This window comes from Heterocephalus glaber, unplaced genomic scaffold (genome assembly GCF_053883595.1).
Source record: "Heterocephalus glaber isolate CG9 unplaced genomic scaffold, H.glaber_assembly_v1.0 deba00000896, whole genome shotgun sequence".
Taxonomy (NCBI): Eukaryota; Metazoa; Chordata; class Mammalia; order Rodentia; family Bathyergidae; genus Heterocephalus; species Heterocephalus glaber.
This window is the reverse complement of record NW_028258170.1, coordinates 2,500,733-2,525,469: the sequence shown is the minus strand read 5'-3', so window position 1 is coordinate 2,525,469 and position 24,737 is coordinate 2,500,733. Positions and strand designations below refer to the sequence as shown.

At 35.0% G+C, this 24,737-nt stretch overlaps 2 protein-coding genes and 2 pseudogenes across 2 annotated transcripts; 3 read left to right on the top strand and 1 right to left on the bottom strand.

Annotated features, from left to right (window-relative positions):
* Window positions 1-4,270: 4,270 nt before the first annotated feature.
* On the top strand, window positions 4,271-5,212 carry LOC101700648 (olfactory receptor 8K3). Its single transcript, XM_004869063.3, has one exon. It carries the CDS (start codon window positions 4,271-4,273, stop codon window positions 5,210-5,212), a length of 942 nt encoding a protein of 313 aa, XP_004869120.2.
* Window positions 5,213-16,734: 11,522 nt separating this feature from the next.
* On the top strand, window positions 16,735-17,685 carry LOC101701004 (olfactory receptor 8K3-like; annotated as a pseudogene).
* Window positions 17,686-20,710: 3,025 nt separating this feature from the next.
* On the top strand, window positions 20,711-21,658 carry LOC147828878 (olfactory receptor 8K3-like; annotated as a pseudogene).
* A 1,547-nt stretch (window positions 21,659-23,205) lies between these two features.
* Window positions 23,206-24,137, bottom strand: LOC101725276 (olfactory receptor 5J3). The gene is given in 4 exon segments (XM_004869898.2): window positions 23,206-23,231; window positions 23,234-23,506; window positions 23,509-23,785; window positions 23,787-24,137. Coding segments are annotated over 4 exon segments (927 nt in total).
* Window positions 24,138-24,737: the final 600 nt, after the last annotated feature.

The window sequence follows — 24,737 nt, the reverse complement described above, 5'->3', positions numbered from 1 at the left end:
CTGTGACTTGAACTTTTGAAAAATACTGCAAATATTGCATCTCTGGGGAAGAGATTATTTTGTTTTCTGTACATACAAGAGAGTTGTTTCATGTTGGGCATATTAATATTGTGTCTATTTGGAAATTAAGTATGGTTTAAGGAAATATGTTTTGCTGTCCAATTGGAAAGGGGTGGATTTTGACTGTTAATTATCATGTGTTAAATTGATTGGATTAACCGATTCCTACTTTTAAATGTGTCTGTGTCAGTCATGCAGACTTGAGTGTTATATATGATTCCTGGCCTACATCTTCTCTGGAATCATTCCCCTATCTGCTCTCTGGCTACTATGAAGCATTTTACTCTGCCATGCCCTTCCATCATGAGTATTCTGCTTTGGAAATAGCTGACCATGTTCTGAATGCCCCTAAACCATGAGATAAATTAGAGCTCTCTTCCTCTAAGGTGTAGAAGTTGGGTATTGTGTCTCAGCACTGAGAAAGGTGAGTAAGCAGAGCTCAACATGAAGTGAAGGAGAGAAAAGTTCTCTGAGAGCAGTTAGTTGGGTGATAATTAGCGCCCAGCCTAATACAATGGAGTTGGAACATTCAGTGAATTGAAGATTCATTGAAGAATAAGGGAATAAAAATATTTAGTAATTATCTGGAGGGAGAGTATGAAAGGAAGTTAATGTTTATTCTGTTTTCCAGGGCAGATGTGGCAGTTTACCTAGGGGAATGGAGAATAGTTTGATTTGGCTGAGTAGAAATAAATCATGTCTACAAGGCATTCATGTATACTAAATATGTGGGTACTTAAAATACAAAGATGAATGATACAAGCACCTGTCCCTAAAGCAGATCCTATATCTCATGGTAAGCAATATTCAGTTGAGTGTGACAGTAACTTTTTAAATAGAAGCATATGCTTTCATTATACAGTTAACATTATAGCTCTTAATTTTATATTTATGCAATGGATACAATTTCTTGTTAAAATTATCTCTGTAAATCTGTAATTTTTTAATAATGAGTTGTTTTATGTTTGGTATTTATCAATATGTAATGTATTTTATTGTAGTGTTGCCTTTCAAATCATGCATAGTACATCGTCAAGTAAATTTTTTTTTCAGAATGACACGAAAAGCTAAGCAATCTGATCATTTGACTTTTGTTTTTGCTTTTTTGGTATCAGAGATCGAACTCAGGACTTCATGCTTGTGAGACAGGTGAAGTGCCACTGAGCTAAATCCCTAGCCCTCACTTGACTTTTTCAAATTTCTATTAAGGGTAGCTGTAAGAATGCATGTTCAAACTTACATTTTCAGCTTTGAAGACAGTGCAGTACATTCTAATATAAACAGTTTCAGTGTATTTAAACCAATCAAATTTTCTATTTTCTCTTTTAGTTTTCTTCTTTCTTTCCTTCATTCTTGCATGGCCACAAGGACTTTCCATTTCCTTAATTCCATACTTCCACACTTTATCTAAAAGCTTTTAAATTTATCTTTACAAATCTGAATTATCCTCAACATAAGTCTGAATAGAGATCTATTTTCATTGATATTAGACAAGAGACTATTCCAATCTAAATATAGCATTTTCATATTATAAATTTTCATTTATTACTATTTACTTCCTTTATTTCCTGTGTTCTCTTCTTGTGAAACTTAATTAGATATTCATTGAAGCAGTCATTTTTATCTTTTCTAAACCAACTTATCAATAATTTTTGCTCTGTATTCTAGATTTTGTGTTTTTTTATCTTTTAGACCTCCATTTATAAAGTTAGATTCATGATTCCAGTAACATTTTTATAATAATCATAGTTAAGATTCACAAGATTTCCTGCATTTTAAAATACCATCATTTTGTTTAATACCATCATCATGTTTAATAAATTGCTCCAATATACCTATACATTGTATTATTTTAAAACAAACTTCCTTCAAGGTTAAGTATGTCTGTTCATGGAAGAGTTATCTTTAGTGTCAAAGATTTTTTCTTAATAACATCTGGTAATCTTGAAATGATGTGTTACACACTGATATAAAGGGAAAAGATAAGCTGGTTAAAATAGGTGGTGGATTTTGATTTCTTCTACCACTGGCTAGACATTTTTCCCCATGTAGTTTCTCAATGAGAAGTCAATGTCACTAGAATTAAAGTAAACAATATGTGTCTCAAAAGTGTCAAGTTAGGTAGTGAGAATATGCAGTTATTGAAAAGACAGGTATTTCTACTCATCCCATTTGGAGCATTTATCATACATCAATCTCAATGCTACCTTTACATACTAATGGGGTTATTAACATTCATCTCTATGCAAAATTGAAAAGGAATCAGAATTTTATATCAGTCAGTTAAAAAATCCAGGAACATAGAGTGCCTACCAATGTATTTAAGATTTGCAAGACATTTTCAAAAATCTTTTAAAGTACACTTTTAAAAATAGTACAGTCTAGTTTTTACAATATATTTTATCAATCATACAATGTTCCTTCTATACTAAACTTACATTGATTTCTTAATGGGATTATTTAATCATCTATTCTAACCCTCAGTATGTGATATAATTCACAAGATGAGCTACAATCAAGTTCTTTAGCCAAACATGAGATTGTTCCAAGTTGAATGAAATGTATCATTTTATATATTTTTAAAAATTTAGATCAATGATACATTTATTGATTAGGATTTTCACATCTTCATAAGGGACAGCACAGTTCTAAGGGTCTTGGAATTCTTACTATGTAACTTATTTACAATTTAGGTTTCTCTGAACTCCTGGCATGAATAGCATTGGAATCTTCATTTTTTAATTCTTTGGGTCAGTTTACTGTATGAATGATTGTTTTTGTGAATATTTGGAAGCAGCTGCCTTTAAAAGACTATAAGGTCGAAACAGTGAGGAAAGTAGACAAGGAAACAATGCAGTCTTTAAATTACAATGTGTTCTCAAAACTCTGAAATGTATTTCATGGAAAATGTACATTATTCAAAATTAAGTTATATTAAATTTACTCTGTATCAAGACTGTATCTACTTTTATTTTTCTAGATCAAATAATTGTTTGTCTTGACCAAGAACATTTAAGCAAGTAAAATTAAGTAATTCAGATTAATCATAAAATATCTAGTTCTTTCAGCTCCCCATTTTATTTTTCCTTTTTTATATACTTTATAAAATTGTACCATCTGCCTATCTAAAATACATTGAAAATAGTATTCCATACCTTAGGGCAATGTTTTTCATTGGAGATATATATATATATATATATTTAGTAGATTATCTTACAATTTTAAGTGGTAAATTTTCACATAAATTTGATATCCTTTCTTTACACTTATTTTAAAGTATCTTAAATTTATCTTAAAGTTTCCTTCTTTAAAAGTCTACTTGAAAAATATAGCTGCAACATAAAACACAGTATTAGGATGATATTACTGCTAGTTTTGAAGCAAATTTGTAGATGCCTTTTAGCCATTTATTCTCAGACTGAATAAATTATAGATATAGGACTTAGTTGACATGCAAAACAGAAAATCACAAAGATTGCCCTCAACTGTTAAATTTTGGATATATTGGCCTAGAGAAAATTAATACATTATTAATTTTTTTTGCATTTTGAGAATGCCTATATCAGCACTGCTGCAATTAAGCTAAATTATTCATTATTATTATAAAATAGTATTGAATATGTTTATAGTATACAAAATAGACTGGCTTGAAAATGTAATTTTCAAAGACTATATAGAAAGAAATGAGAGTACCACTTGATATGAAAATGTACAATGAGGAGAAATAAATCAAAATCTTAAAATTGGCTTAATAATGGTTTCATTTGATTATTGGGACTGAAGTTTCAAGAGTAAGAAAGAGGAGGTTGTTACTTTTCATTAAAAGTTCTTTTAATAATTTATATATTTGAAAAATTATATGGATTTTACTAATAGTTGTTTCTGAAAAAATTAGAATTTTCAATCAAGGTCAAACTCGTTTTATCAATACATTTGTAACAGAATCACAAGAGACTGTATATATTTTCTAAGAATAATCACTACATAACACAAAAATAAAATATTTATTGTCTACCCTATGTTTAAATGCTGTCCAAATATATTTCTAGGTCCAATCACAGAGGTGAGTTATCTTTCATTTTTTGGGTCAAAAAAGTAGATTTACATATAAAGATAATGTGATCAGTGATAAGATTTTGATACGCAATGCTTCTTGGAATCCGATGGCTTTTAATGATTCTTCCCACAGTAAGGGTCCTTAGCGGACTGGATGGACAACAGAAATTGGACAGCACTAAATGAATTCATTCTGACGGGCATCACAGACCACCCTGATCTTCAGGCCCCCTTCTTTGGGCTGTTCCTCATCATCTATGTAAACTCAGTGCTGGGCAACATGGGCATGATCATCCTCACCAAAGTGGACAACAGACTACAAACACCCATGTACTTTTTTCTCAGACACCTGGCTTTCATTGATCTTGGTTACTCAACTGCCGTGGGACCCAAAATGTTGGTAAATATTGTAACTAATCAAAATACAATTCCCTACAAGTGGTGTGCCACACAGCTAGCATTCTTCATCATGTTCATCATTAGTGAGCTTTTCATTCTGTCAGCCATGGCCTATGACCGCTATGTGGCCATCTGTGTCCCTCTGCTATACACAGTGGTGATGTCACCCAGGCTGTGCTGGGTGCTGGTGACAATCCCTTATCTCTACAGCATCTTTCTTTCTCTGATAACGACCATCAAAATTTTCATCTCATCCTTTTGTGGCAATAATGTCATTCATCATTTCTACTGTGACAGTCTTCCCTTGTTAACTTTGATTTGCTCAGGCACGCAAGAGGTTGAGTGGATAGTACTGATCTTTTCAGCATTTAATCTGGTCTCCTCTCTTCTGATAGTCCTTGTTTCCTACACTCTGATCCTCACAGCCATCCTCAGGATAAACTCAGCACATGGTAGGCACAAGGCCTTCTCCACCTGCGGATCTCACCTGACAGTGGTGGTCGTGTTATATGGGACCTTATTCTTCATGTATGTGCAGCCTAAGTCCAGCCACTCCTTTGACTCTGATAAATTAGCCTCTGTGTTTTACACCCTGGTGATTCCCATGCTGAACCCCATGATCTACAGTTTGAGGAACAAGGAGGTTAAAGGTGCCCTGCACAGGATATGGAGCAATCTGTGCAAACTTTGTTTGTAATTTCACTATAGCATCTAAGTATGCAAAATCAGGATGTGCACTGCCCTTGATTATATGTAACAAACCTTAAAAGGAACTATGCAGAACTTGAACAGGAAATCATATTCAAAACATAGATGTTTAAAAACCAATTTTTCCTTTGGTCTTCACTTTGATTTGTCCTCACATTTTGTGTCAAGTGCCTGGGTCTGTATCATGGTTCTCACATTGCCAAGTCCTTAATTTACAATTGAAGGGAAGCCTCTCTCTACACCTCTCCTCTTAGACTTTCTTTCGCTATACACATCTTAGGTCTTGAACATGTATGTTTTTCCTTTGTGTTCTACACACCATTACTTTAAAAGAAATAAAAATAGAGACTTCCACATGTAATATTTGTTTTAATTTAATACAAAAACTCCATTAGAATTTAGAAACAATATTTAGTATATTAATTCAATTGGGTTTCCTATGTAATACATTTACATTTAGTAATTTACTTGAACCATAATTCAAAAATCAACCAATTATGTATTATGTCATAACGCATGCTAAATAGTCTGTTTATCCAGCCCCAGATTTATACATGAAACAAAAATCATGCTATACATCTTTAAAATGTACAATATACCTGTCAAACTTTTGAAAGTACCAAAATTAAAGTGAGAAATATTATAAGCTTTCATGTGAAAGCTGGCTTATTTTATAAAGTTGTTCTATGAAAGAATGGTTAAATACCATCTTTATAACTTTGAATAAGACAATATGTCTTAAGACAGGCACGGTGGTGCATGTGTGTAATCCCAGCAATGAGAGGGCTGAAGAAGAAGTCTCCTGCACGTCTGAGGTCAGACTAGGCCATAGGCTAGATAGCGAGACCCTGACTCAAAAAAAGAAAAAGAGAAAGAAACGAAAGAAGGAAAGAAAAAAGGGTGCCTTAAAACACTGCACAACAATAATAACACAAACACAGAATTATCCTCAATAAAAACACAAAAAAGAAAAAATTAATTCCGTTCATCAAGGTATACCATAGGAGAATGTGAAAACTCACATTTACAACACATGCAGCAAACAATGCACTGCTAACAGTGATTCGAAAGAAAAAAAGAACACAGAACAAGAATCACAAAGCATAAATTTTCAAATTAGTATAATAGACAGGGTTCACCACAGGGAAAAAAATGGCCAAAAGAGATGAAGAAACATTTCACCAAAAAGGATAGCAAAACAGTCAAAATATAAAAATATATTTAAAAACTCAATGGTGTTAATAGCTGTGACATAATTATGTGTTGGTCCAAATGGTCAAAATTCAAAAATCTGAATTTTGGAGGGAGGGGTGAAATAAAATGCTCTTTGTTACCAGGTCACATGATAATCTATGTTGAACATTCGACAGACAGAAAAAAAAATCATTTGGAAGTAATAAGTGATTATTGCAAGGTTGACAGGTATTAAATGAATATATAGAGGAAGAAGATTTCCTGCACATCAGTGATCAACTGGCATATTTAAAATCAAAGTTACAATAACATTTACATTAACACCCCACAAAAATGAAATACTTTCTATGTAACATTGTAGGTATAAGGTATATACAAAGAAATCTCCCAAAGTCTGATGAAAGAAAACAAAGAACTAAACACAGAAATATTTCATGGCCATAGATGGAAAGCCCTCTATTATCTAGATGTCAGTTCCTTCCAAATTAATCTATAGGTGCCATCCCAAAGTCCAATGAGTCATTTTGTGAATACCAACAAAATAGATTTAGTGTTTTCATGGAAATGGAAAAGACACCAAAGGATCAACACAATATTTAAAGAAAATAAAGCTTGAGGGCTAGTATATATAACTAAAAGAATTTCCATAGAAGTAAAGTTACCATGATAGTGTGGCATTGGTGAAAGAAGAGACAAATAGATCAATTGAGTAGAATGTGATGAAATAGAAAAGAGAAGAGTGGAATGGAGTGGAATGGAATGGAGTGGAATAGGATGGGATGAGATGGGATGGGATGTGATGGGATGGGATGGGCTGTGAAGTGGTAACAGTTGTTTAATGGATAACAAACCAGTTTGTTTTAGGGAATAAATTCTGTAATACTTCACAATCTCGATTTATCAGTTTATATTATATACATAACAAGAAATATATAGTATCTCCTAGATATGCATATTTATTACATCAGAAGAAAGTGTTTTTAAGAATATGTAAGTAAATGAAAATGCTAACTACCTTGCTTTGATCATTATTCATATGATACATGTATTGAATTGCCCATACATTATAATAATAATTTGTAATTTTAAAGTTTTTCATTTTAACAAATTGAAAATTGTGGTTTTAAATTAATTTTGGTGGTTTTACATTTTTTGTACTGAGGTGTTAGAACAGGTCATGACATAAAGGATAGTGAAGGACCCTTCTGCAGTTCTGAAAATATTCTATTTGCTGGTCTTGCTGCTGGAAAATTTGGATTATTTCTATACTTATTTGTTAACTTTGCAAAAATGTATGGTTTGCTATTGTTTATATGTATATTCTACCACAGTACAATATATTAATAAAGGTAAGCCACCACAAATAAAGCAAAGAGCCATACATATGTATAATCATATAGAGACATCCCACCAAAACTGTATACACACTTCAGGAAAAGAAAAACTTGTATAAATATTTTAATATTAAATTTATTGAAATATCCCAAGATTAATACAATTTATCTCTGGCCTCTCCAATAACAAGATCTGCTCAAAGTGGTGTCTATGAGCTTCCAGACATTTATTAGTACAGTGAACTGCTGCTTGGTCATTGAGATTTTTGCACACACATCTTAAATTTCTTCTCTAAGGGGAGGCAGGTTAGTGGGTTTTCTATGATATACAACACCCTCTAGCATCTCCCATGTGAAAGTAACACTGTTGAAAACAACATCATACTATTTTTCTTTTTGTGAATCATGTACACATTTTTTGGCAGACTTTGTATATATCTATCATTTTACCTTACAAGACTCTAAAACAATGCTTTAACCAGTATTAAAGTATTTCTTACCCCTCAAAACACCAAAAAACACTATCATTTTTATACTATTAACGTTTTACTCAATACAATATTTTGATTCCAAATCTCTGGATTTTAGTAGAGAAGATTTAACCTAAAAAGCTAGGGTAAGGTATCTAACACATTTACTTATGTGAGAACATAAAGGACTACTGTGTAATTAGCAGATACCTCATTGACTTTGTGTGAAACATTCTGATGCTTGGGAATAATGAACAAATTGCAGCCCCTCTCCTTGGGGAGAGCCTTAGAGGAGAAAGAAACCCGTAAATTAATCTTACATAGTCATGCAAGAGCACATGGGGAGTGTGGGGCGATTCCACAGGAGAGGTGAGTAGACAGTACTGATTTCTGAACCACTCTCAGAGGTACAGGGACTCTTCACTGGTTTCTAACATCTGAACTGGGAAATGTACTTACAGCTGTAAAAATCTTCTCCAATGACTAAGGTGTCAGGGCTATTATACTCCCACCACCTACCACTTTTGGTTGGATGTTACAGAATCAAAATACTGTAGTATTTTTTTACAGGGTGTATGCACTAAACATCACTGGTGGTTTGGAAGAGGAATGTTACACTGCCTTACCTGAAAGCTCAGAGAATTCTTTGAAGTGTAATTAATCTGCCTCTAGACACTCTGAATGATATCTAATGGCACAGACCTCTCAAAATTACAAAGCAGTAATATGAATTTAAAATTGAGATGTCTTTTAGCTTTATTTATTCTCCAGTCTTTTTTCATGTTTAAATCAATGGATGTAAGCACATATTCTTTCACTTCTCACTGTATAACCCACATATTATCAGTTATGTTGGTGATGAAACTCACACTGTGGGGAGGGTAACAGCTGAAAATGAGGGAACCTCTCTAACTTCTTCACTTTGCTTCATTTTGTAACGAAAGTCTTAGAAAAATAAAATGAGTTAAAAAAATCACAACAAAGTCATGCAATAACATAACGTAAATATAAATATATGTATGTAAAAAGAGGTTGTGCTTTATGGAGAACCCAAAATGTGGTTAGAGAAACAGATAATAGATTTTTTTCAAGAGAAAGTATCCACTAACATGGATTTAGGGAAAAAAACACATTTTCCAACCTGTCATTAATTCAGCACAGTGTGTACTGTTTTAACACGAGACTACATGTATCATATCTTGAAAATTAACTCAATGTACCTAAACAGGCCAAGAATGTGTCAACAAGGGGCAGAAAATGACATTGGATGGTCATTTTTTTCATGTCATAATTCATTTGAGCGAGCAATACCTTGTTTTCACAAATTTGTCCTAGAATCAAAATATATTTCTCTGCCAAATAACTAAAAGAATGCTAATGCTGCTCTAAATTCACAATGCCCATGATGTGCCATTTTATTAAAAGAGAGCAAAATAATTTAGCTGTACAAAAATATTTCATTTTAAACAACGCAAAAGAGTAATAAACTGTAATGCAGAATTATAGTATGTGGTACTTACTGAAAGAGTTTTAAATCGTCAATTGAATATGGACACACGAGGCATTATTGGTAATGGTGTGTGACATTTTAGCATGGAATTTTAAATATCACATTGTTGAAATTTCCATTATGCCTTTTTCATGAAATTGTAACATACTTTCAATCACAATTATTTTGCTTCGGTTTACTTTTTTGCCACCAGTCTTCATGGCACACATGTCATGACCTGATAATCCTGAGTCTCACAAAAGTCACTGACATTAAAACACAGATACAAAGAACCTACAATGTGGACAGAAAAAGTGAACATTTCCATCCAGACCAAGGAAATGATGTGTGCATCTCACACTGAATACAAAATCAGACTTCTCTACCCAAGATCTCCAAAACCTTCCAGATGCCTCCTGAAAACCAGTTTCAAATGGTTTTTAAGCATGTGATCAGATATAGTCACAGTAATGGCCCACTCCTACAATAGATTTTCTTTCTTGTTTTTCTCTCTCTGCATTACAGATTTTTTACAGTGCAACTATGAGGCTTCTATGTGGAAGGCAATTTGGACTAGAAATTTCTATACACTTCTGGTTCAAGGAAAGGGCCTGTAGTGCTGTAAAATTTGTCCTTGGATGAACTTGAGATCAGAAGCTGAACATACTTTTCAGAATGGTAATGCAATGTGAACTGAAGTTTTCACTGAATCACTTTCTCTGGTGCGTTTTTTCCCATATTGGTCAAAGGAGTTAAATGACATAAAGTGCAGTTATTTCACAGAGAAAGTAGCTAGATCTGACATGGTGTGGATATCAACTCCATCACAGGAATAAAATAAATTAGTAGTCACCCAAGTATCTGCCTCTCTGCATTACAAATTTGTACAGTACATCGTTATGAAGCTTCTAAGGTGAATGGCATTTGTCCTAGAAATTGCCATACAGTTCTGCTTCAAAGAAAAGCTTTGGAGAGCTGTAAACTTTGTCTTAAGAAGAACTTGATGTTAGAAGCCAAACACATATTTAAAAATATTTCAGTAGTTTGAAATGAAATTTTCAGGCCAAAATTTTCACTGCTCCATTCTCTCCCATGGATTTCTTTTTCTTCTTTTTAAAAATAAATTTATTGGTACATTTTAGGTATACAATATAATGACATTCATCACTGGAAGTTTGCACCTTTACATAATCTCTCTTGGTTCTTATTTTTTCCCCTTCCCCTGTCCTCCCTTTAACCCCTCCATCCCTCCCTATTTACAAAGACTTTGTTTCCATTTTTTCATTTTCTCATATTAATTCCATTCCCTTCTCTCCTTTTCCCACTCCTCCCGCTTCCCCTTCCCCTTTGCCCCTTTTTCTTCCTATTTCACATTATCTATTATACCTTTTAGTCCTTATTGGCACTTTCAGTTTCTCACACTAGAGAATTTCTTTATTACTTACTTTCTTCTTAGTGGCACAAAACACCGACACTTGCAGTTTAAAGGAGAAAGGTTGATTTGGCTCATTTCTAGAGGGTTTTGTCTATGGTTGGCTGTTCCCAAGGAACAAATGGCCTGGTGGAGGAGGTGTTCACTTCATGGGAACCAGAGAGAAGGGAGCAGGCAGGGTAAGAAATCCACTCAGTTCATGCTCCTGGTGACCTACTTCCGAATAGGCCCAAGCTCCTAGTGTCACATGCAGACCCTGAACTAATGAGTAGAATAAGCTGCCAACTAGTATAGCACTGCCTGATACAATCATCTTCCCAAAGCCCCAGCTCTGAGCACATGAGACTTTTGTTGGTCTTTTTTTTTCATAATAATAACCCTGCCTCTAAATAAAAAGAGAGACAATGCCCAGAAACCAGCTCAGTGTGAAGGCCCTAGTGTCAAAGGTAAATTCAGTTCACTGTACTGAAAAAGAAACAAAATGAAAACAGTCCAAATCCACAATGTCTTCTGATACACAAGGCGACTCTTAGCTCTGAGACCCTATAAAAATCAAAAAGGAAGTTATGCAATTACAAATACTATGGCACAAGCTAATTATTACCATTCTGGCATGAAGAAATAGATGGATAGTCAGGAATTAGAGCAAAGCAAGACTGAACCTGAGCAGGGAAAGCACCAAGGCTTGTAGCTCCATAACCAGCATTCAGGACACATAGAGGTAAGATGTGAGGTATAGGTTGTTTACAGAACCTTCCTAGCTTTTCTGGTTGCATAACACACATCTTCACTTTTAAGCTGGTTGTATTCACTGTCTGCAGCTTTCCTCAGAGGATTTTCAATGTTTACCGCATCTCCAATTTCCTTGAGTCTCCCCTGCAGCTTTGTTTTTACTTTCCCAGTTTCATACACCAACCTCTCAGCAGCTTCCTGCAGAAACTGTGACCGTATCATAAATATTGGCCTAGTCTTCCAGGCTTTCTTTTGAAACCTTGAGGAAACTTCCAGAACCATATAACTCTTGAATTCTGTGTGCCTATAAAACCAGCATCCTATGGAGCAGAGTGCGGTCTTCTGCCATCTTCAGCAATAGTCAGGCCCCCTTGAATCATGGCAGCTCTGACTGCCTGCACAGCTGGATATTGTAAAATGAATTCAGGGAACTGATTTCCTTTGAGGCCCTTCTTGAGTATAAGGATCAGGAGTGTTGAGGAGCAAAGAAGAAATGAAGCCTAACTAGCCTCCTCTGAGCACAAAGGAGAAAGGCTGCACTCAGGGGTGATGCATATAGGGAAAAGTTAAGACAGCTGATGTTAAGTTGTTTATGAGAGAATGTACTAATGATATTGAAAACCAGATGAGTCCTGTGTAACTTTGATTGCTTGTGATAGTGTTTAGGTATATAAAATGGGGTGAGCCAAAGGTTTGGGACCTCTCTACCTGCTAGGGGTAGGAGCCCCCTGACTACCCACATGTTAAGGTCAGTCTGAGTCTGTCATTCATCCTTATTCCCCCCTGGGTCAGAAAGAACAAAGTAATGGGCCTAGGTCCCAGAGAAAGGCCACCTGGGAGATCAGGCTACAGGTGATGCCCCACTGTGGGGCTCTGGACTTGGGGTCACACACAGAGATAAGGCTTCACTTTGTAGCCATATGGGTGTAATGAGTGGAATCTTGGTGATTATTTCCTCAAGATATCTTTCTTCTACTGGCCCAGGGTCCAAGGTCTCTTTTCAAAGGTGTTAATCATTTCAGCTGCTTTGGCTCAGCTTTACATGTGCTTCATTCTGGCCTAACTGCAAGGTTTTCATGTTTTTTGCTCTGATTTTGTCCTGATTCTCCATATAAATATGACTAAAAGCATCCAGTATTACTCATGCCACAGCAAGAACACTGAGGTGCCTTGATTTTTTTTTTCCACAGTAATAGTTCCACTAACTTTAAAATTCACCCTTCCACAAGTTTTTGGGATATGGAGAAAATGGGGATAACTTCTTTGCCAGAATGCCTTTTAGTCTAATTCTCAATAAAGTCCCAACTGTCAACAAAAATGTCATGAGCCTGGTCTTTCTCTCCACATTCCTATTGGCATTCTGGGCTTCTGAGCCTGACACAGCTACTCACTGAGCTCTGATTACAGCATTCATGACTTTCTGTAATATGCTTCTCTAAACGTTTCACAACTCATACCACAAGTAAGTTCCAAAGTCTTCCAAACCACATGCACAGATAACAACAAGGATCCCATCCACAGAACCAATTTTATTAGTCAGCTTTCCATAACTGGGACAAAACTGGGTCAGAACCCTCACAACTTTAAGGAGGGGGGTATATTTGGCTCACACTTTCAGAGCTTTAGTCCATGTTTAGTTGATCCATGGGAAGAACATCACACTGGAAAGACATGGCATCTAAGTGCAGAGAGCAAGGGAAGAATATCAGAAAGGAAGGCATTGGGGGCAGATACACCCCTAAGGTCTTGTCTCTGATGAACTCCAAACACAGACACCTTGAAATGTGCTTTTCTGATCTTCTAGAAGTCTATTGGACTGGAAATCAAGATTATTTTATCACAATTGATGTTTTCATTAAAAGAAATGTTTATTGTCATGAAATTTTGGATATGTCAAAATTAATTAATTAGTTAATTCATTTTGCTTTTGCCTTCATGTCTTTAACAAAACTGAGTCATACTTCAAAAAACTGCCAGGAACTCACCTGGATAGGGAGAAGAAGAATTGGGTGACACATGTCATTGTAGCAAATTAAAACAGTAGGTTGTAAATGAAGGCATCAAGCTTTAACAGTGTCCTTCAATGGTATAACCTGGATCTAAACTTGGAGAAACCACTGACTCTCATTTCCGTCTCCTCCATGAAATTGGCATGTCAGCCAAAATTTTAGTGGACCAGAGAAATGGAAATTGTCTCATTGCTGAATGAGCCTAAGAATGACTGACTGGGTGTTTTATGGACCCTGAGGTGGTTGTGTATATAGAGAGGGGAAATTGGTGGGGTGAGGTTTAGACTTGGAAAATACTGGGTAACGGGGAATTGTTTTAAATGTTTCACCATCTTCTTCCCAAGAATATTCTCAAAATTGGTATCTAGAAAAGACTTTTGTTTACATTTCAGGTAAAGAGATCTAGGAATGAAGGAAGGCAAAAGGACTAGAAATGAAAATATATAAAAAAGTATCACTGACCAGGAGGGCCTGAGTCTGGGAAAGTGCTGACCTTTAGATCTGACCTGCACTGACTGTGCCCAAACCCTGCTGTGAAGAGATCAGCCTGCTCACAGGCCTGCTGGGGAAGGCTAAGGACTGCCTGGAATGACTGTTTGCTGAGCCTGTGCCCAGGCCACCATGTTATGATAGGGAAAAAGGTTTGAGACAGCTTAGTAAATTAACTATTAAAGTAGTTCTAGAAGCAAAATAGGTAGTGTATCCCTTTAAAACTTGCCTTAGCCCATTGCTCTGGTTGTTTAAAGTGAAGGTTATATGACTCTTGATCTGTAGCCTTCCTACAGATAACATCCTAATTCTGAAGAACAAGGTTGCAATGCTTGGGTAAATTCACAGTGTACGTGTTTTAACTGTCATGTGCTTATCATGTGTCTGTGACTGTTATCATTAACAGGAACGAGTTGTAAATAGGAACTGGAATTGTATTTACACATCAAAGACCACCAGGAATGAGATAATGGCAAAAAAGGATATAAAAATGGAAAAACTGAACAAAGAGCATGGACACTGAGCAGACTGGTTTCTGGCAGTCCCATCTGCTTTCAAGTAAAACTTTTATTATTTTATCCGAATTCTGTGTCTCTATTTCTTTCTGCAATTTCTGGAACAGTCACACATTGTTTCTAATCAGGAACTGGGTTCCTCAGATCCATTCCAGACCCAAGGATATGAAGACTTGCACCAGATTTGCTCTTAGACATTTTGGGTTTGCCCAGAACAGTTAGGTCTTTGACCCATTGAAAGTAAATTTTGTTTAGGTATCCATTGGTAGCACCAGAATGTGTTGAAGAAACTATTCTTCCTACATTAAATGGGCTTCCCATCCCAGTCAAAAATAAATTGCTTATAAAGATATATGTACTTTCTTCTTATGTCCCATTCCATTCATTTATATGTTTATTTTTCGTCAATACCATAGCTTTTTTGGCTGTAACCTGTACTAAGGTTTAAATTAAGGAAATGTGAATTTATTTTCAAGTGTTTTGTTTTTTTTTCCTTTTGTTTGTTTGGTTGGTTGGTTGCCTTTGATTATTTGAGGACTGTTATTCCATATGAATTTTAGTATTGAATTTTTTATTTCTTGCAAACAGCCACTGCATATTTGGTCAAGTTGTTAAACTCTGTAGATAAATTTGAATGGTTTTTACCATTTAACTATTTAATATTTCCAACCAATGAAAAAAAATTGTCATTTCACTCATTAAAAATACCCTCTGCAACTTATTTCATTAATATTTTGTAGTTTTCAGTTTGCAAAGCTTGCCCTTGCTCAGATAACTTTATTTTTCCGTATTTCTTTTAGATGTAAATTGAATCAGCTGTCTAACTTTTTTGAATGGATCCTTGCTAGTACAAAGACACAACATTGATATTGTGTTGCAATTTTATTCTCTTCAAGTTTGCCAAATTTCTTTGTTAATTTTAAAAGCTTTTTTACTTTATTTGGTATAGAATCTTTTGAATTTTTGAATGAAAGTCATGTGTTCTGTGAATGAAGATAATTTCAGGATTTCCTTTCCAAATTTTTGATTTCTACCTTTTTAATGGGCTGTTTTCATGTATTCATTTATTTGTTCATTAATTTATTTTAACTTTGATATAATTTATTTTAGTGACTTTTATGTTTCTTTCAATTGTATCTAAAGTAAACTGATAGTAATATCTAAAGTATTGATTATATTTAGATTTTTAAAACATTGTTATGAATACTTCACATGATTGTGCATAACTCAGATTTTATCACCTTAAATCATTTCAGTACTTGTGATGTAAAGTTAACCTTCTGATTAAGGTGCTAAAGAATATAGGTTTTCAAAGGTTTGGAGTCTGTATTTTAATAAACAAATGATATATGGGATAAGTTTGGGGCAGAACATGAATATTGTGTGCTAAAATAATTTTGCCCATTCATAGTAAAATTACTCAGTAAAGATCATGATAAATTTTCAGGTATTTTCCTGGTTTAGCTTATGTTCTTTTTACACTGAACTGCATGCAGATATGTCTGCAGAAGCTTAAACAATTATTTAATATATACAGTGTTATAAATTTAATGTTATAAATTTATGTTTTATAAATGATGTTATAAATTTAATAAGTATGATGTTAATAATAGCTTTAATTTCTCAATCTTCATGATTTATGCCAGAATCCTGAAGTTGGAAATATGAACTGTTCTTACAGTGATGCATGCATGAACATGCATATACACATATATATATTATATATATATGCACATTCCATAACAAAACTATTGTATATAAGGGCATAATTGTACATGTACTCTTGAGTCATATTTATTGGAAATTAATGATTCTTCTCATGTTTGTTCATGGTGTAGGTTTCCTAAATGGCCTAGATGGACAAACACAATTTAACAATGCTGGATGAATTCATTCTCAAGGGAATCACAGACCTCCCTGAGCTGCGGGCTCCACTCTTTGGAATTTTCCTTATTGTGTCCATGATTTCAGTGGTGGGAAACTTGGGCTTCATCATTTTCACCAACATAGACTGTAGGTTGCAGACATCTATGTACTTTTTCCTTTGACACTTGGCTTTCACTGATCTTGGCTATTCAACAGCTTTGGGTCCCAAAATGTTAATAGATTTTGTGGTAGATCAACCTACAATCTCCTACAATTGGTGTGCCACCCAGCGAGCATTCTTCAGTGTGTTCATCACTAGTGAGCTTTCCATTCTGTCAAGCATGGCCTATGACCGCTATGTGGCCACCTGCAACCCTCTGCTATACACATTGGTGATGTCACACAGGGTGTGCTGGGTGCTGGTGACAATCCCTTATCTCTACAGCGTCTTTCTTTCTCTGATAACGACCATCAAAATTTTCATCTCATCCTTTTGTGGCAATAATGTCATTCATCATTTCTACTGTGACAGTCTTCCCTTGTTAACTTTGATTTGCTCAGGCACGCAAGAGGTTGAGTGGATAGTACTGATCTTTTCAGCATTTAATCTGGTCTCCTCTCTTCTGATAGTCCTTGTTTCCTACACTCTGATCCTCACAGCCATCCTCAGGATAAACTCAGCACATGGTAGGCACAAGGCCTTCTCCACCTGCGGATCTCACCTGACAGTGGTGGTCGTGTTATATGGGACCTTATTCTTCATGTATGTGCAGCCTAAGTCCAGCCACTCCTTTGACTCTGATAAATTAGCCTCTGTGTTTTACACCCTGGTGATTCCCATGCTGAACCCCATGATCTACAGTTTGAGGAACAAGGAGGTTAAAGGTGCCCTGCACAGGATATGGAGCAATCTGTGCAAACTTTGTTTGTAATTTCACTATAGCATCTAAGTATGCAAAATCAGGATGCACACTGCCATTAATTATACCTAACAAACCTTAAAAGGAACCTATGCAGAACTTGAACAGGAAATCATATTCAGGTAAAAAGTCAGGAAACTGAAGTAGAAAGTTGATATTGACAACTGGGGTAAAATATTTTCTAGTACCTCAGTCTCAGTATCTGTGGAAAAAATAAGCATAAAAAATACCAGGATTTCAGTTTCTTTTCTGGGCATTGTAGACCTGAGTAATAACTGAGCAAATAAGTTTTTATTTTCAGATTGATTTTGAAATTCAAAGTAATTTACTTTGTCAATTAAATTAATAAGGAAGTATTTCATAGAAAGGTTCATTAATTTCTACAAATGCTTATAAGTATGGTGATATGTCATTCATATATACCTTATGTAGTAATTATGCTTTAAGTATGTTTAATCATAGAAAAAATAGAGGTCAAAGTAGGAATAAGCAAAGCCTTAGTAAGGAATCAGCAATTAAAAATATAAATGGCAAAATTGTCAAAGTTAAGTATTCAATATCTCATTTGATATTCTTCCAAATCCTTTGTCATTTAAGGGCTGCAGGCCCTTCTTATATCTTTCCACAAACAAAGTTATAAATATTTAAAAATATTTATTAATGTACATTTTTCTGATGTTTTGGAAAGGAAACTATTAAAGAAATGTTTCTGACTCATATTAAGATGGGTCACGAAAGTTTAGGATCCTCTGAGGAAGAGAATGTTCAATTTCCAGTGGAATTTAACTGAGGACAGATATAATTTTCTGAGTGTATTGATAGAAACAAAATTAGATAATGAAAATAGAAAAGAAACTATGAAAATTATGTCACACTGAACTTTAAAGATGGTGAGAAACCGTTCTACTTTCCCCATCTTAAAGGAACATGGCCCTTATAAAATATTTCCTGAATCTCTCATCCGTGCATATATCAAGATATATATGCTTCCTAGTCAAGCTGCAGACATATTTTTTATAAATTTTATTCAGTGTTTCTAACTAAAGAAAACTGTGATTCAGAACAAGTTAAGATATCAAAGCTCAATAAGCAATGCTTCATGTGAGTCAAAAGCAGATATCCTACAGGTTAATTTTATAAACACAATTTTTCTATTCGCTCTCTTATAGCTCACTCAGACGTTTGTGAAAGTGTTCTTTGTCTTCTATTAAGGAACAATTTAGTTTTTTAAAGAAACAATTTGTTAGTCGAGTGTGATGTCTCATGCCTGTAATCCCAGCACTCAGGAGGCTGAGGCAGGGGGATCGCTGTATTTTCAAGGCCAGCCTGGGCTACACAGCGAGTTCAAGGACTGCCTGAACTACATAGCAAGACCCTGTTTTAAGAAAAATAAATAAATAATTTGTTGATGTCCACAAATTTTTAAGCCACTGGTTGCTTTAACTTAGCCTGACATCTTGATTTTAGTTTGGTAAAGTTTTGAAATGGTGACTTACTAGGCATACTCAGATACATTTTTATTTGCCTATGTGAATGTTTGTCAAGATTAAATGATAAATCATAGCATGAATGAGTTTTAAGTGGCCTAAATGTGAAAATTAAACGCACATTTCCAAACCAAACCAAAACTATACACACACCAAAATATGTATGTGTATTTAACTTGCTAGTATGCTATGGGTGATTTTAAGACTTTAGGAAGAACAATCTTTTTAATGAAAGTGAATTTTTATGAAGCTTCACTATATTAAACCAATTTTAGGTGCTTATATTCTCATATTCTCTCAATTTAAGTTAATCAGAAAATCAATTATACAAAAGAACATCAGACAGTCAAATTACAAGGAGAGGTGGAAAAAGTAAGTCTTATATTCTTGAATAACATATTACTCTGCCTATTATCACAATCTGAAGAAATTAAACTGCATAACAATTTATATGTATGTAAGAAAATATTCATTTTGCCTAACACATTGCCTCCAATTAAAACCAAAAGAAAGCATGCACTATGCCCTTGCTATTGATGACCTAATACCAGGCACATAACTACATTGATACCTTTTATTGTAACTTCTTCCAGGAACCCTGGAAGGAAAAGTGGAATTTGTTAATATATATAAAGACAATGAGGCAATTTACAGAAATTATCTGAAATATTATGTATTATATACCACAAATGTGTTTCCTGGGATATTTGCCTCTATGAAACAAATATTCTCTAATGTGATTTGTTAGAATCTCTTTATTTACATACTCGTGTCTGGTATCACTCAAGTTTGTTCAACATTTAAACTTGTGCTACTTTTACGTGTAAGGCTTTTCAAAGTCTATGTTTAAATGTAGGAGTTCTAACAATACAATTGCACCATTATATTTGATTTTACATATGCTGTTATGCAATCAACTTACGGGTCATGCCATACTGTGATTGTGATTTCATAAAGGAAATCCTATATTTTCATTATAAAAATAAAAACAGAAAAATTAAATAAACTTTTATATACATAACATATAAAATGCTTACTTTTTTATCTTTCCTTATTTATATCTACATTCCTAATTATATAATCTACATTTATATCTATATCTACACTTATATCTATGTCATCTACAATGATTTTTAAACCTTGTCTGTATTAACATTTCCTATTGACAAATGTTTGGCCCCATGTTTGCATTCTCATAATTAAAAGCCATTATCACTGGTATTCTAAATATGTCACATTAAGTGGCTTCAAATATTATCAAGCATTCTTTAAGGAACAAAGCTTCCTCAACTGAATGCCAGTAAGATATCTCTATCTCCAAATCTATCTCTACCTCTGTTTCTCTATCACTAACTCAATCTCTATTTCTATTTACGTATTTATATATGTTTTACTCCTAGAAGGGGGACTTGTTTTAAGATGCAGTAAATTGAAATTTTGAATTTATTTAATGTGTTATAGTTTTGTATATTATATCACTACTTGCTGGTACTTGTTAAAAGATATTGACTATTCTGCTATCTCAAGAATAGATTTTTATAAAAGTCTGGATGGAGAGAAGGAACCTCTCAGCAGTGGCCAAGTTCATCCGGCTGGGCATCACTGATCGTCCCAAGCTTCAGGCTCCACTGTTCTTCATCATCTATGAGATCTCAGTGGTGGAGAATTTGGGAATCATTACCCCCTCCAAGGTGGACTCCAAGCTATGAACACCTATGGACTTTTTTCTCAGACTCTTGTCTTTCACTGATCTCGGTTATTCAACAACTGTGGGATGCAAAATGTTAGTAACTTTTGTTGTGAATCATAATTCAATCTCCTATAATCTTTGTGCCATGGAAACTGCTTTCTATATCATTTCCATCATTAGTGGATTTTATATTCTGTCAGCCATGTCCTATGACCCCTACATGACCATCTGCTCTACACAGTGGCTATGTCACCGAGTATGTGAGGTGCTGGTGACAAGTGTCTGGAGCACATGTCTTCCATTTCTGGTCACCATAAATATTTTTACTTCACCCTCCTGTGGTTACAACATCATCAGCCATTTCTACTGTGATTGTATCCCTTTAGTATCTTTGCTCTGCTCGAACATCCATGAATTTGAATTGATCATTCTCATCCCTTCAATTTTTGACTTAATTTCATCCCTGTTTATTGTTGTATCTTATGTGCTCATCCTCATAGCCATTCTCAGAATGAAGTCGACTGAGGCCAGGCACAAGCCCTTCTCCACATGTGGATCTCATCTAACCATGGTCATAGTGTTCTACAGGCCACCTATACTTATGTATGCAAACCCCAAGTCCAGTCACTCCTTCTATAATGACACAGTGGCTTCCATATTTTACACTCTGGTTATTCCTATGTTGAGTTCCTTGATTTGTAGCTTGAGGAACACAGATGTAAAATGTGCTCTACAAAGGACATGGAATAACTTACTCAATATTTTCTTTCTTAAAATTTATGTACAAAATAATTCTAGTAAATTTTGATATGGATATCAATGTTTATGCTTTGAGATTAGTGTAGATGCTGTTGCTGCTCTGTTGCTGGTTAGTCTGTTTTTCCTCCTCAGAAATTATTTAGGGGACCAAGAAGCCTCTTCATCCTCCAAAGGCAGCGAAAAGGCAATATCAACAGGGGTAGACTATAAGAATCAGGACTTGTCCAGATGCGTGCAAGATTCATTGGCCTTGGTTTCCTTTGTGTAAAAGGGGATAATGAGGCTGGAGGAGGGAAGCTCAAGATCTGCCATTTTGGGGGTCTGATACTCCAGAGAGGCAGAATGAACACTTGCTTCCATCTGCACAACTGCCAGAGAGAAATGTACCCCATTTCTGTGACTTTTCCCTGCAAGGCTGTCCCTCAGACCTTGGCAGTGTTGAATGGGTAAACAAGGATTGCCACCTTTTAATTTCTGCCAGTGGACCAGCAGTGTCAGTAAAAATGTTGACAACTCTGCGACTTTACCTGGGAAACCAAACCCACCAGAGGCCAGGCAGAGCCGCCTTCTTAAGAGGTCACGCCCTGTTCAGAGCAACCAAGGACTGTGTGAAGCCACGTTGTTCTGAAAATTATCTTAATTGATCATGTATATTTTTCTTTGTAAATTTGTAGTGTTTTTCATTCTGAGCTGTTCTATCAGTGACTGCTGGAAAACAATTTAATCAGTATAAAAACACTCAAGTTATGCAACACTAAAAAAATAGTTCTGTGTTTGCCATATGAAAGAACTGGCAAGCATATTGCAAACTTAGAGATAGGATTCTGATTCCAAATAATCTCGTTATAGGTTATATGACTGCAAGCAACTTAAGAGCTATGTGTCTTCTGAATATGGGAATAACAATATGCAACCTGTACAGGTGAAGCAATAAAATTTAACACTACATATTTTATCTGCTACATATTTTATTTGAGGAATAATCTACAGAAATCTTACATGATAATAATAACATCACTTTAATTGCACCATGGCTTTGGAAGCATTCCAGATTTACTACAATAAAGCCTATGTCAAATTTTCCATTGATACTTTAATAGTTGATACTATGTAACTGGATGAATGAAAATCTTTAAATTGTTTGGATCTGTAAAGTGGAGATATATGGATGTTTGAAAATTAATGGGAAGTTTTAAATATTAAAGCAAATATCAGTCATATAATTAGTTTAATCAAAAACACAAATGTTAAAATTTCATAGAATTATCCCTACTTTGTTATATGTCCACAAGCATACAAACACTCATGTATTTATTCAATTTTCCATACAGTAGAAGATACATGCAGTTCTTAGGTTGGTTGATTTGAATATTAATGACCTAATATCTCAGTAAAGTTGAATTTTAATTTTGCTAGAATGAAATTATGCACCAAGTCACTTCAACTTTCTAGCCTCTTCTGTCCTCTTGTGAACAATGAATATGCATAACACAGTGATCTATGAAAGTACAAGAAACTAACATCATTGAATTCATGTGAATGTCAGTGGCCGAAGACTCACTGGCAGAAGTGTACATAATTAATACGGACTTGAAATTAACATGAGGAATGTTTCATTTTATGGCCCATTTCACAGCATCTTTTGCCGCTTTGTTCCTGAGGCTGTAAATCAGTGGGTTTAACATGGGAATCACTAACGTATAGAACACAGAAACCACCTTTTCCTGTTGCACAGAATACTAGGAGCTTGGATGAATGTAATTAAAACTTAAGGTGCCATAGAATATGGTCACGGCAGTCAGTTGAGAGGCGCAGGTGGAGAAGGCTTTCCATCTGCCTGAGGCTGAGCGGATTCACAGAATAGCAAAGGCAATGAATATGTAGGAAGCGATCACAAGAAAGTGGCCATGGCAATGACTCCAGGAAAGAGTAAAAGCAAAAACTCATTCATGAAGGGGTCAGAACATGATAGTTTTATCAGAGGGGGATTATCACAGAAGTGACCCATGACATTGGGCCCATAAAAGGACAGTCTCCCCAAGCTTACTATGTGTGTCAGGGAGTTGGTCAGTCCTCTGGTACAAGACCCAATCACAAGCGCTACACACTTTCTCCTAGACATGGCTACATTCTACAGGAGAGGGTGGGTAATGGCCACATAACTATTGTAAGCCATCAACTGAGAGTAGAAAGCTTTCCGTGGTGATGAATACCCCACAAAACAAATGCTGTATGATGCAGCCAGAGAACGAGATGGTTTCCCTCACCACCAAGAAGGTGATCAGCAATTTTGGGGCAATAACGGAGGAATAGCAGGCATCTACAAATCAGAGGTAACTCAGGAAAAAGTACATGGGTGTGTTGAGCTTTGGGGTGATTTGGATTAAGAATATCATGCCCACATTTCCCACCAAGGTAATGACATAAATCCCCAGGAACAACACAAAAGGCATGACTTTCAGTTCTGCTTTATCTGTCAGTCCCAAAAGAATGAACTCGGTAACAAGAGTAAAATTGCCTGCAACCATTTCTTTTGGTGAAATCTGACAAATTCAAATAAAAACACTGATATATATATATATATATATATATATATATATATATATATACCAACCTCTCATGAGTCCTCCCATAGCTTATGTTTCATATGGATTAGCACATGAAACATTAGGAAGCATCCTCTTTCTCAAGGGAAGATGGAATTTTCCATGCCATGTGTATATCCCTAAAGTGTGTAATTAACTAAAATACCACCCATACCTGAAAAAAGAGCAAGCACCTAAGGGCTATTCTTGAATTCGGTAAAATGTTATAGAAATGATAACAGAAAATAATTCAGAACTGTACATCATATGTGCTAATTGGGTGGATGTAACTAAGCCAGGTGCAAGGTAGGTTTTATGTAGATAGATGAAAAAGACAAATGCCATCATTGCTAAAGGCAGTTTTCAAAGCAACACATACACACACACACACACACACTCACATATACACAGGCACATATACAAGAGAATATTAGGAAAAATGTGATGTTTGGGCTACCTGTTTTCCAGCTGGATCGCCAATCTCAGTATTTAGAATTTAATATGAAGAGTACATTTGGAGAATTATATCCATCAAAATAATTT

Excerpts from the sequence above, each read along its gene's own strand:
- LOC101700648 (XM_004869063.3), top strand. The coding sequence starts at position 4,271 with ATGGACAACAGAAATTGGACAGCACTAAATGAATTCATTCTGACGGGC.